The sequence below is a fragment of the Bubalus kerabau genome, chromosome 19, assembly GCF_029407905.1.
Source record: "Bubalus kerabau isolate K-KA32 ecotype Philippines breed swamp buffalo chromosome 19, PCC_UOA_SB_1v2, whole genome shotgun sequence".
Taxonomy (NCBI): domain Eukaryota; kingdom Metazoa; phylum Chordata; class Mammalia; order Artiodactyla; family Bovidae; genus Bubalus; species Bubalus kerabau.
The window spans coordinates 65,178,120-65,190,701 of NC_073642.1; the positions used below are offsets into that span (position 1 = coordinate 65,178,120).

The 12,582-nt window shown below is 55.0% G+C and overlaps 1 protein-coding gene across 1 annotated transcript in view; it reads left to right on the forward strand.

The window, feature by feature from the left end:
* HHIPL1 (HHIP like 1) overlaps positions 1-12,582 on the forward strand; it is a 31,612-nt gene that overhangs the window by 2,875 nt on the left and 16,155 nt on the right. Inside the window, exons 2-5 of the mRNA XM_055556383.1 lie at positions 4,619-5,265; positions 8,500-8,643; positions 11,333-11,661; positions 12,140-12,266. Of these exons, the coding sequence (XP_055412358.1) occupies positions 4,619-5,265; positions 8,500-8,643; positions 11,333-11,661; positions 12,140-12,266 (1,247 nt within the window). The remainder of the gene's footprint in view (positions 1-4,618; positions 5,266-8,499; positions 8,644-11,332; positions 11,662-12,139; positions 12,267-12,582) is intronic.

The window sequence follows — 12,582 nt, forward strand, 5'->3', positions numbered from 1 at the left end:
AGGAGGTGGCCCTGTGTGGGGTCCTGGGCCCAGGGGCAGTTGCTGCTGCTGCTGCTGCTGCTGCTGCTGCTAAGTCGCTTCAGTTGTGTCCGACTCTGTGCGACCCCATAGACGGCCTCCCACCAGGCTCCCCCATCCCTGGGATTCTCCAGGCAAGAACACTGGAGTGGGTTGCCATTTCCTTCTCCAATGCATGAAAGTGAAAGTGAAGTCGCTCAGTCGTGTCCGACTCTTAGCGACCCCATGGACTGCAGCCTACCAGGCTCCTCCATCCATGGGATTTTCCAGGCAAGAGTACTGGAGTGGGGTGCCATTGCCTTCTCCAAGGGGGAGTTGGCCAGTCACAAACCCAGTTCTCAAAAGTCTCCTTGTTCAGTTCAGAAGACACAGAGACACTTATCAGAATGGGCCAAAGGCTCTCCCCAAGGGTCACCATGGAGGCAGAGCTTGCCCTGAAAAAGTCAGGGAAGACTTCCTGGAGGAGGGAACACTGAGTTGCCTCTTGATAGTACATGTTGTTTGAGCACTTACTCAGAAAACACATGTATTGCTTCAGTGTATTTCTCCCAATAATGCTATGCTTCGGTTTATTTCTCTTGGGAATTTCTTCCCTTTTATAGATGGGGACGTAGGCACAGATAGGTTAAGGAACTTGGCCAAGGCCACTCGGGGAATGGTAGATTCAGTCTCCTGTGTGCTCTGACTCCAGAACCCCTCTCTTAATCACTTTGCCATGTCGCCTGCCTTCTTGAAGCCTCACCATGTGCTGGGCCCTGGAATCCGTGCCCTGAAGGGTCCCACAGCCTAGCGGGTGGACAGACACACAGAGATAACTCAGTCCTAGTCAAGCAGACCACCTGAACAATGGGGAGGAGCAGCAGAAACAGAGCTCATGCTGCAAGCTACAGAATTACATTTAGGTGAATGTTGGTCTGAGACGTGGGCAGAGAACTGTAGGAGCATCCACAAGGGCCAGGGGAGTCAGGGAACAGAGGTGTAAGAGAAGGCTATTGAGTCGGGCTTTGAGGTGTGCATAGGAGTTTGCCAGATGCCAAACTGGGTAAGGAGGCAATGTCCTACAGGTGAATATTGTGTGCAAAGACTCAGTCTTCCTGGGGAATTCCCTGGTGGTCCAGTGGTTAGGGCTCTGTGATTTCACTGCTGAGAGTTTGATCCCTGGTCAAGGAACTACCTACATGGCACAATCAAAAAAAAAAAAAAAAGACTCAGTCTTCCTAAAGAGTAGACGAAGGACATAGAAGCCTTCGGGACTCTGGGCCGTGGGTCATGAGTGTCAGTGACCGCACAGAGGCAGCCTTGGGCAGTAACGTGGGCAGGCTGGTTGTCCCTGTGCTGAAAGGCACAGACAGCTAAGCAATGTGATACTGGGCTGGTTTTCCATGGGTTTTCTGCTACCTCCCCCCGCTGACCACTGTGAGGCTAGTTACTGTGTTTTGTTTTTGTTTTTGTTTCTATTTATTTATTTGGCCGTGCCAGGTCTTAGCTGTGGCACACAGGAGTTTTAGTTGTGGTGTGAGAACTCAGCTGTCACATGTGGGATATAGTTTCCTGACCAGGGATGGAACCTGGGCCCCCTGCATTGGGAGTGTGGAGTCTTAGCCACTGGACCACCAGAGAAGTCCCATGGGTTGGGTTCTGATAGGCTTGCAGAAATCTGTTTTGTTGCCCACTGTCTCTGGAGCCGAGGACAGTGCCTGGCTCGGAGTCTGAACGCAGTAAACACTTGTTGAATGAAATTCCGGTGAGTAATCTGAAAAGAGCCCTGGTCTGGGTGTCATGAGACCCAGGTCTGAGCCGTGGCTTGGCCACTTCTTGGCATGCGGCCTTCTTGGCATGAGGCCTATGAGAAGCCTCAGCTTCTCATGTCTAGTAGGAATCACCATGACCCTACCTCGCAAAGCAGAAATGAGTTGTGTGTGCGCACAGACCCTCTCTGATCCACCCACAGCTGCTGGCGGGACTCACGGGGCCTCCGGGGAAGCATGAGAGAGGGGGCACGGCACAGAGGCCAGGGCTGGGCCGTCTGGAACACATGGAACATGGCCTCCCTGTCTGGGCCTGGGACGGTGCTCACCAGACCACAAGCACGTCACCAAGTGGCCCTCAGCCCCACGGTAGCAGGAGACAGGCCAGGAAGACCGGCCAACGGTGTGACCAAAAGCCACAATCGTGTAAAAGGAGGGTGTGGCCTCTGGCCAGGAGCCTGAGAACCCAGCCAAGAGGGCAGCCTGCCACCCACGGCCCCTGGGGGCCTCCAGTAGAAGCCCAGCCGGGCCCTGCCTGGGAGCGGGCAGCATGGGCCTGTCTGTGCCTCCCCTACTGGGGGACGAGCATCCCTGGAGGCCTCCGGGGGCCCAGGTCTGAGTCAGACCCGCGGGCCCTGGCCTGGTGAGCTCATGGTGGGGGCGGGGGATGGGGGTTGGGGGCTCGGTCAGAGGCTCTAGCTGAGGCACGTCCTTAGAGAACCTGGGGGGCTGAGACCTTTGCTCTGGAGGGCAGGGGGTTGGGAGGGGGCTTTCAGCTCTCAGATGGTGGGTTCTGGATCTAGAAGCTGGGAGAGGCCTAGTCACATTGGTTGTCTCCACGTAGGTTCTCAGAAAGCAGAACCTAGGCCAGAGTGCATGGGTTTTTTCCCTTCTTAGGGTGAGTGGACCCTGCTAGCAGGAGTGACCAGGGGCAGAGAGAGAGCCATCAAGGATGCAGTTGCAAGTTGGCTGCTGCCAAGTGTGACTGATGCTTGAGCTGGCGAGACCATGGGTCCAAGAAACTGTATAGATGGCAGATCAGGACTGGCCCGGGGCGGGGGGACAGGGGGGTGGGGGGGTGGGGGGATGGGGGGGTGAGCCCAGAGGAAGACAGAACAATTTATCCATCAGCTTCCTTCTCCCAGGGGTCCAAGGTTTGCCACATCAGGCCCCCGCCTTCCAGATCCTGCCCAGGCGGGCGCTGAGTGGGATCCCAAGTGTCTCATCAGTGGGGAAGCCCCCGGGGGGCGGTGGAGGAGGGAGCCATAGCTGTTGGGTTTTGCCCCATGGAGTCACAGCCCAGCAGAGCCGGAAAAGGGGCCAGTGAGGTCAGGAGGTCTGAAGAGGTCCTGGAGGGGAGGGGGAGCAGGGGAGGAGAGGGTCTGATTCATTTCACGGAGAATCTGGTCTGGCCACAGGAGACAGGCTCAGGGCTCCGCCTGGAGGGGCCTAACCCAAGGTCAGAGGGAAGGAGGAAGCAGGTCCTGGTGGCCAGGGGGACAGAGGAAGTGGGGGGAGGAGTGTAATCAAGGTACTCACATGTGTACACGCGTCACCTCCCCGGTGCTGGGGGAATGGGGTCCACCTGAGACCAAACCCACATCCTCCATGCTCACCAAATGGTGCTGAGTGACACTGGGGGACCCACACCTTGGTCTCCCCATGTGCAGGAGGGAGCCCCCCGTCGTGGGCTCTTGTGGGGATTAAATGATGGAGGGAGGAGCACTTATCCCCGACACAGGGCTGGTCAGAGTGAGTCAGTGTCCAGCATGGTGTCTAGGTATTCACCGTGGGCCTCCTGTATGCCAGACACCATCTCGGGCTCTGGGATACGACAGGGACCAACGCAGGCAAAATTCCTGCCCTCATGGAATTTAGGTTCCGCGGAAGGCAGACAATAACCAAGTAAACCCATTGATTTTTATTATATTATCAGGGAACGTTACAGTGTTTGTTTTTTTGTTGTTTTTTGTTTTAAGCCAAAACAGAGGTCAGGAGGAAATGGGGGTGATGGATGGGTGGTCAGTGAAGACCTTCCTGGAGGTGCCCCTTGAGTAGGGATCTAAAAAAAAACATGGAGTGAATCATGGAGGTATATAAGGCGGAGGCAGCATATTAAGAGAGAAAGTGGAACTTCCCTGGTGGTCCAGTAGCTAAGTCTCTGCACTCCCAATGCAGAAGGCCACGGGTTCGATCCCTGGTCAGGGAACTGGATCCCACATGCTGCAAAAGTTCACATGTGTTAGTCACTCAGTTGTCTCCAACTCTTTGGAACCCCATGGTCTACAACCCGCCAGGCTCTTCTGTCCATGGAATTCTCCAGGCAATAGTACTGGAGTGGGTAGCCATTTCCTTCTCCAGGGGATCTTCCTGATCCAGGGATCAAACCCTGGTCTCCTGCATTGCAGGCAGATTCTTTACCATCTGAGCCACCAGGGAAGCCCTGTCACATACTACAGCTGAAGATCTCGAGGGCCGAAACTAAGACCTGGGGCAGCCAAGCACATAAATATTATTTTAAAAATAAATAAATACAAGAAAAAATGTATTAAAATGCCTCAGATCCTTCCTGGCAGACAGTAGGTGCTTAAGAGTAGCTCCTGATGTTGTTAGTAGCAGAAGTAGTCATAGTGTGGTTATTCTAACAGAAGCATCAAGGCAAGAGAAAGGAGGAAGGTGAGGAGATCCAGGGCCCCTGGAGCTGTAGTTGAGACAGTGGGTGGAACGGACAGATGGCTCTTCCCATTTTACAGATCATCAGACTGAGGCTCTAGGAGATGGGGTGAACCGCCCGCGGTCACACGGCTGGTAAGCCCAGCCCAGAGCATCCCTGTGCGTGCCTATCTCTGCAGGAATGCTCGCCCTACGCAGCCCACCTCTATGACGCGGAGGACCCGTCCACGCCTCTGCGGACGGTGCCCGGGCTCTGCGAGGACTACTGTCTGGACATGTGGCAGACGTGCCGAGGCCTCTTCCGGCACCTGTCTCCGGACCGCGAGCTCTGGGCGCTGGAGGGCAACCGCGCCAAGCTCTGCCGCTCGCTGTCCCTGGACGACACCGACTACTGCTTCCCGCGCCTGCTGGTCAACGAGAACCTTAACTCCAACCTGGGCCGCGTGGTGGCTGACGCCGAGGGCTGCCTGCAGCTGTGCCTGGAGGAGGTGGCCAACGGGCTGCGCAACCCGGTGGCCATGGTCCACGCCCGGGACGGCACCCACCGCTTCTTCGTGGCCGAGCAGCTGGGGCTGGTGTGGGTCTACCTGCCCGACCGCTCGCGGCTGGAGAAGCCCTTCCTGAACATCAGCCGGGCCGTGCTCACCTCGCCCTGGGAGGGCGACGAGCGGGGCTTCCTGGGCCTGGCCTTCCACCCCAGCTTCCGGCACAACGGCAAGCTCTACGTCTACTACTCGGTGGGCGTCGGCTTTGACGAGTGGATCCGCATCAGCGAGTTCAGGGTCTCGGAGGATGACGTCAACGCTGTGGACCACGACTCTGAGAGGTGGTTCCCCCCGGGAGCCCAGGCCGGGAGGGGGCGGGGCTGAGACCTGGCAAGGCTGCGCACCCGCAATGGTCCATTGGATCTGCGCTGCGCCCCGAGAGGTGTGAAATATTTTGACTGTCACACCCAGTAAGGGGGCTGAGTTCAGGGGAGAGGCAGTTGCCAAACAGACATCACGGGGACTTGAGTCCAGCTCCTGGATCAGGTACTTTAGATGGTTCATTTCATTTGGTTCTCATACAGCCCCATTTTACAGATGAGGAAGTGGCGGCTCAGAGTGGTGAAGGGACTGCTAGGTCACACAGCTAGGAAGGGTCAGAGCTGGAACTCTGATCTGTCTGCTTCCCTCCCAGGCCCAACCCACTGCTCCCACCCGTCCAGCTCTGGCCCCAAGGGACCATTCTCCCCTGGCTGGCCCCTACCTCCTACTTGTCACCTCCACACTCCACCCCCAGGCAAACTGCTCCTTCCCACCCTCCCAACTGCAGGTTTATCCGTTCTTTGCCTCCAGGCTTCTTCTCCTCCCAACACCCAGCCTGCTTTTTGGGTATTATGCTCCAACTGTTTTGAAAACAGGTGTGAAGAATCTGCCATCCTGCCATGCAGGAGCCCCTGGTGTGATGCCTGGGTCAGGGAAGATCCCCTGGAGAAGTATTCTTGCCTGGAAGAATTCCATGGACAAAAGGAGCCGGGGTGGGGGGGGGGGGGGGTTTGGGGGGGGGGGGTTGCAGTCCACTGGGTCTCAGAGTCAGACAGGACTGAGTGAGGAACAATTTTTGACCTAGCCTGGTGTGAAGGGCATACATAATCTGTCTCCAATAGGAAAATAAGTCCTGTGCCAGGTAATTCAAATAGGCAGAATTTGATACTGGGAATTAGTTCCTCAGGTGTTGGAAATGATGAATGAGAAATGGGGGGGAGGGAGGGGGAGAAGGGAGGCAACCCCGAGTTCAGCACTGAAGGGAGCTGACTTCACCTCTTGGACTGTGAGAGGCAGGGTTCCTGGAGCCCCTGAGCTGGGGCCGCTGGGTAGAAGCTGGAACCATGGTGGGTCTGGGTGGTGGCAGCTGGAGCCAGGGAAGAGGTGCAGCTACTGCCAAGACACTGCCTGAAGCAGAGAGAGAGAGGGAGGGAGAAATACCCCTGAATCCCCCCCTCCCCCCATCTCATCTCCTGCCAATGCTTTCCTTGGCTGAACCTAGCTGGAGGCCAGTTAGCGGAGGAGCATGGGAAATGTAGTTTGTAGGAGCTGGTAAAGTATCTGCCTGCAATTCAGAAGACTAGGGGTCCCATCCCTGGGTTGGGAAGATCTGCTGGAGAAGGGAATGGCACCCCACTCCACTATTCTTGCCTGGAGAATTCCATGAACAGGAACCTGGCCAGCTACAGTCCATGGAGTCGCAAGGAGTCAGACATGACTGAGCAACTAACACTTTCACTTTCTCCCCCACAACTCCAGTCTCCTGCCAATGCTTTCCTTGGCCGAACCTAGCTGGAGGCCAGTTAGCGGAGGAGCATGGGAAATGTAGTTTACAGGAGCTGGCCTTCTGAAGTAGAGAGCGGGTAAGAGGAGGACCAGGGCTGATCTGAAGACAAATAAGCAAATAACAGGATATCATGCATTTGATAAAATTATAAACTCTTGACATTGAAAGTACAAAAAGAAGGAATCAAACTGACTAATGTGAGAATCTAATGTATTAATAGATTTCGCCTGTGAGCTTCCTGGCAACCAGGGCAAAAAGAGAAAGCATAATTCTTGTTATCTTATATGAGGCCACACAACTGATTCTCCAAGAGAGGCCACGTTTGCCATGTGACTCTCACAGAGGGGAGACAGAGAGACAGGATGAATGTGTCTTCAATGATGACTTTAAAAAATGGATTCCTGATGAAGACTGAAGGTGGAACACAAGATATACAGATGAACATACTTCAGAATTGGGGTTCAGCAAGGGTCCCTCTGGGGACCTCACAGTACCAGCCTAGAACCTGACTCTTGCAGGGGAAGAAGTAGGCATGGCTGGCTCAGGGCAGAGCCAGGAATGAATGGGCATCCTTGCCTGAGTCAGCTGTCAGTCTCTTTTCTCAGGGCTGGATGTCCAACAGTCTGAGCTGTCCTTTGCGTGGGGGACCTGGTTTGGGGATTGTGTGTGGTTCCCCATGTCATGTATGTTGATCTCACAATAGAAAGGCTTCTGGTCTTGGTTCTGAAGGTCGAAAGTCCTGAGTTCAAGGTACCTGACATTTCTGTACCTCGGGTTTCTTATCTGCATTAATAAAGGATTGGCTAGTCAGTCGCCAATCCTGGAAAACCTAAACTAGCCTAAGCATTTTGGTCAAAGGGAATTTAATACAGGGAGTTGGCTACAAAGATATTGGGAGGACTGGAGAAGGAAAAGGAGAGGGTCAAGTTCCCTAGAGATGAGTTCTTGTGAGAAGCGAAGGAAACAAAAGGCAAAAAGGTCTTGGTGCTTCTGGGTTTTGCCGCTCCTGGTACCCAGATGCCTGGGCAGAAAGCCAGGTGTCCACATTGACCGGCCGCTGTCACCCTTCCTGCAACCATTGCTTCCGGAGGCAGTGCCAGAGACCAGGGACATGTGGCTCCTCCCTTACCCTTGCCTGCCACCCTCTCCTGGCACGCCCTAACTGGAAGCTAGATGACTGGCAGTGTGGTGGAAGGTTCCCACCCTGGCACTAAAGGAGGTCACTGAGAAGTGAGTGTGGAGCTGAGCACAGTCCGCACCCTCCAGCCCGCCTCCCTAGAAGTTACAGCCATAGCAAATGAGAGACTGTCACAAGTGCTCAGCTTAAGTGGCTGGTGTGTGGGTAGCTATGATGATGAAGAAACCAGTCGTGCTAGTGATTGAGTCAACGGTTTCACTTGATCATAACAGGCAGGGGCTAGTTGTGGGGGAGCAGTGGAAAAAGCGCTAGACCAGAACCAGAAGTCCTGAGTTCCTGTCCTAGCTCTGCCGTCTATGGGCTGTGTGACCTTGGGCAAGTTGCTCAACCTCTCTGAGCCTCTTGGATCTCATTGGCACAGTGATGTGAATGATCCCTTCCTAGCCTGCCAGATCCTTATAAAAATCACCTCCTATAAAGGATATGGAAAGTCTTTCCAACTACGAAATGGTATCTAAGAGAGAGGAGGCTTTATTGCTGTGATTTTGTTTTGTGTTTCTGGCTGAGATTTTTGTTTGTTTTTGTGGGGGGTGGCTTATCTTCTTTTAGAATAATCCTGGAAATCGAAGAACCAGCCTCGAACCATAATGGAGGCCAGCTGCTCTTCGGGGATGATGGGTACCTCTACATCTTTACCGGAGATGGTGGGATGGCTGGAGACCCCTTTGGGAAGTTTGGAAACGCCCAAAACAAGTATGTTCTGATTTGGTTGGTGGGTGGGCTGGTTTATGTACTCTTCTGAAGGGGGAATGACTTCCTCAGCCATGAGACTAGGGCAATAGAAATGGCTTTGGGCCCCAGCTCAGCCTGCAGCTAGCCAGCTGGGGAACCCAGTGCCTTTCTCTTATCAGTTAGAAAGGAATAATGATCATCTCCATGGGCAGGCTTGTTATGAGGAATAAAGGTGATGGGTATCTGAAAGGCGGCATCACAGAGACTCTGGGAAGATGAGATTTTTCTCTGAAGTCCGCCCAGCCCTGCTGGAGCCAGAGGAAGGAAAAGGATGCTTCCCAGACCAAATGGGGAGTGTGAGCTGGCTGGAGCAGGGCTGTATGGATGGGCATGTGGGTTTTCTACCCCAAGGGTCACCCGAGATGACCCCGAAACTGAAGCAGAGTCTTGCTCTCAGTTCCTCACTTCTGGGCTTGAGAAGATGGCCTGCCACCATTCCCTTCCTTACACACACACACACACACACACACACACGCACGCACACACACATACACAGTCTCAAGTGTATAGATGAGGATACCCAGAAGTCTCAGGGCAGCCTCCTCCATCCTCTCAGCCCAAATCACAAAACCTTCCTCAGCCCAGAGAGTAAAAATAGCGCATATGATGTTGATTACAGTAATTAAAGTGTTCCCAATTTGTGACTTGTGCTTTCATATGTGACAGCATAAGAATCATTGCAGTTTTCTCATGTTTGGGATGTATTTAGAGATGAAGTTGAGAAAATAGAAATTAAGGATTTGTAGATAATTGGACAAGACTTAAAACATTATTTTGCTGCTATGAGTTTTGCCCACTTACGTATCAAAGCCTGGAGCGTGGTGTGTGGGCCCTGGGGAGTAATCTGAAGCTTGGTGCAGAGCAGGCTGGAGAGTGTGAGAGGAACTCACTGGAGCAGAACCTGGAAGTCCACAATAGGGGATTAACTGTGGGGCAGCTACTGGGGCGGGGGGAGCGTTTTATCATCATGAAAGAGGACACTTGGGTGGTGTCTTTAATGATGACAGAAATGCTTGGGTGCTGATGCTCTGTGAGAATGTGGGGTACACAGTTGCATCAAATGGGCAGACCAGCCAGTCCTGCGTTAAAAAGCAGCCCAAAGGGAGTGCACCCAAATGCTGGGGGAAAACCTTGCAGTAAGTAAGTGCATCAAAAAATCACAGATGAAGGGACTTCCCTAGCGGTCCTGAGGTTAAGACTCTGCTCCCAGTGCAGTTCAATCCTTGGTCAAGGAATTAGATCCCACATGCCACAACCAGGAGTTCCCATGCCCAAACTAAAGATCCCACATGCCTCAACTAAGACCCGGCACAGCCAAAGAAATAAATAAATACTGTAAAAAAAAAGCCACAGATGAAGAGGGTGTGTTCCCCTCTGCACATCTTTAAGCATGTCGCAGATTCATGTGTCACTTTTGTTCTGCAATGAATGAGACCCAGAAGCTGCTCACCCCAGTGGCTGCATGGAGGTCCAGGCTGCAGCTGCACCCTGTTCCGCGTGGCTCTGGAGGCAACGTGCTGAGGTCTCGCTCCCAGGCCCCAGAAGCCAATGTGGCCGGGCACCCTGAAGGGACCTCACTTTCTGTCCAGAGCTGCCTGGGAGACTGGCAAGTTGTTCCCCGCTCAGAGCCTGGGTTCAGGATGGTGTGTGTGAAGTGTGGGGTGACCCCTGAACTGCTGCGATGCCCCTGGGCGTGTGTGAGAGAGGAGGCAAGAAACCCACCTCCTGTTTCCTGCTAACATCTGCCGCGTTCTCTCCCGTCTCCCTGCCCTCCCTGGTACTCTTAAATGGTGCACTTGACTTTGATTGCAGTTATTCATTCATTCACTCACCAAACACTTAATGAGTGCCTACTGCATGCCTGTTGCTGTGCTAGGTGCTGCAAGTAAGCTGTAAACAGGCATTGTTTTTCTGTATCATTTTCACCCTGTAGCACAGTCCTGCAGAGAAAGAGAGGGGCCATCTAATATTACAGCAGAGAACCCCAAGGCCTGGGGAGGCCAGAAAGTGCGGTGAAGAGCTTGGGTTTCTGCAGCCAGGCTACCGAGGCTGGATCTCAGCCCTACGGTTTATGAGGGGTGAGGCAACCAGGGGTGCTCTGTGGCCTCTCTGAGCTCAGCTGCCCCGACTGTGAAATAAATGGCGATCACAATAGCACCCACTTACCTAGAAGCCTGGGGCTTCCCTGGTGGCTCAGTGGGTAAAGAACCCGCCTGCCAATGCAGGAGATACGGGTTCGATCCCTGGGTTGGGAAGATCCCCTGGAGAAGGAAATGGCAACCCACTTCAGTATTCTTGCCTGGGAAATCCCATGGACAGAGGAGCCTGATGGGCTACAGTCCAGAGAGTTGGAAGAGCTGGACATGATTTAGTGACTAAACAACGACACAATCTAAAAGGTTTGCTGTGAGGATGAAACAAAGCAACAGATGGTATGTAAGTCAAATGCTTAGGATGGAGCCCGGCGCATGGTAAGGTGTCTGATAATGTCGAATTGAATGATTGGGGTTACCCAGCCGGTGCATGGCTGCTGAGGACGTGAGCTTGGGGTCTCTGGCCCCAGAGCCAACGCTTGCCTTGCACCTGGGGCGGCCTTGGGCTCCAGGCCCCCTACCCCCAGCCCCGCCCCAGTCGGTGCTTTCTCCCGCAGATCGGCGCTGCTCGGCAAGGTGCTGCGCATCGACGTGGACCGCAACGAGCGCGGCCCGCTCTACCGCATCCCGCCCGACAACCCATTCGTGGGCGACCCCGCCGCGCGGCCGGAGGTCTACGCCTTCGGGGTGCGCAACATGTGGCGCTGCTCCTTCGACCGCGGCGACCCGGCGACGGGCGCGGGCCGCGGGCGCCTCTTCTGCGGCGACGTGGGCCAGAACAAGTTCGAAGAGGTGGATCTGGTGGAGCGCGGCCGCAACTATGGCTGGCGCGCCCGCGAGGGCTACGAGTGCTATGACCGCAAGCTGTGCGCCAACGCCTCCCTCGGTGACCGCCCCCCCACCCACCCACCCCGCTCTGAGCCCCCGGGGACCCCTCCCCCCAGATCTGCCACCCTTCACTCCACGGCTGTGCGCCCACTCCTCCCTCGGTGGCCCCCTAACCTCACCTACCACCCGCGCCACTGGGGACCCCCAATCCTGGTACAACCCGCCCCACCCCCATCGGGATGCGCACCAGTGCCTCCTTCTGTAGCCAGCCGCGCGCCCACCCCGGACTTCCCTCGCCTGCTCTTCCCTCCGGAATGGCTCCCCCGCCGCCCTCCCCAAATCACTTCCTGCCTGACAAATCCTTGCCCTATCCGTACCTTGTGAACTTTAAGCATTACTCTTTCTCGTTGACTCTCTGGGGCCCCCTCTCGGGCCCTCCTAGGGACTTCCCACCCCTTGGCCTCGCAGGACTCAGGACCACCCGCGGAGCCTCCGGGGACCCCTACAGGCTCACCCAGCGTCTCCCCACTCTGCAGATGACGTGCTGCCGATTTTCGCCTACCCGCACAAACTGGGCAAGTCGGTGACTGGGGGCTACGTGTACCGGGGCTGCGAGTACCCCAACCTGAACGGCCTCTACATTTTTGGAGACTTCATGAGCGGGTAAGTGACCCGACAGCAGTCTTGAGGGTCAGGGACCGCAGAGGTGAAAGGTCGGGGAACCCGAACAGCACCTTTGACCGCTCTGTCTCCTAGAAGCCAGGACCTGTCATTGTGCCACCTGGCCAGAGAGGTCACCTTGCTGGAGAGAGGGGACCTGGGGATCCAGCTGAGGTCAGCCCACTGGGCCCCATGAAGCCTTGCTGCCTCCACCCACTAAGCCCCCAGAGAGGGGTGGGTGTGTTGGGGAGAAAGGGGGGTGGGATAAATCACATCCCAAACACGTTTCAGAGAGGGTTCAAGACCATACCTCCCAAGT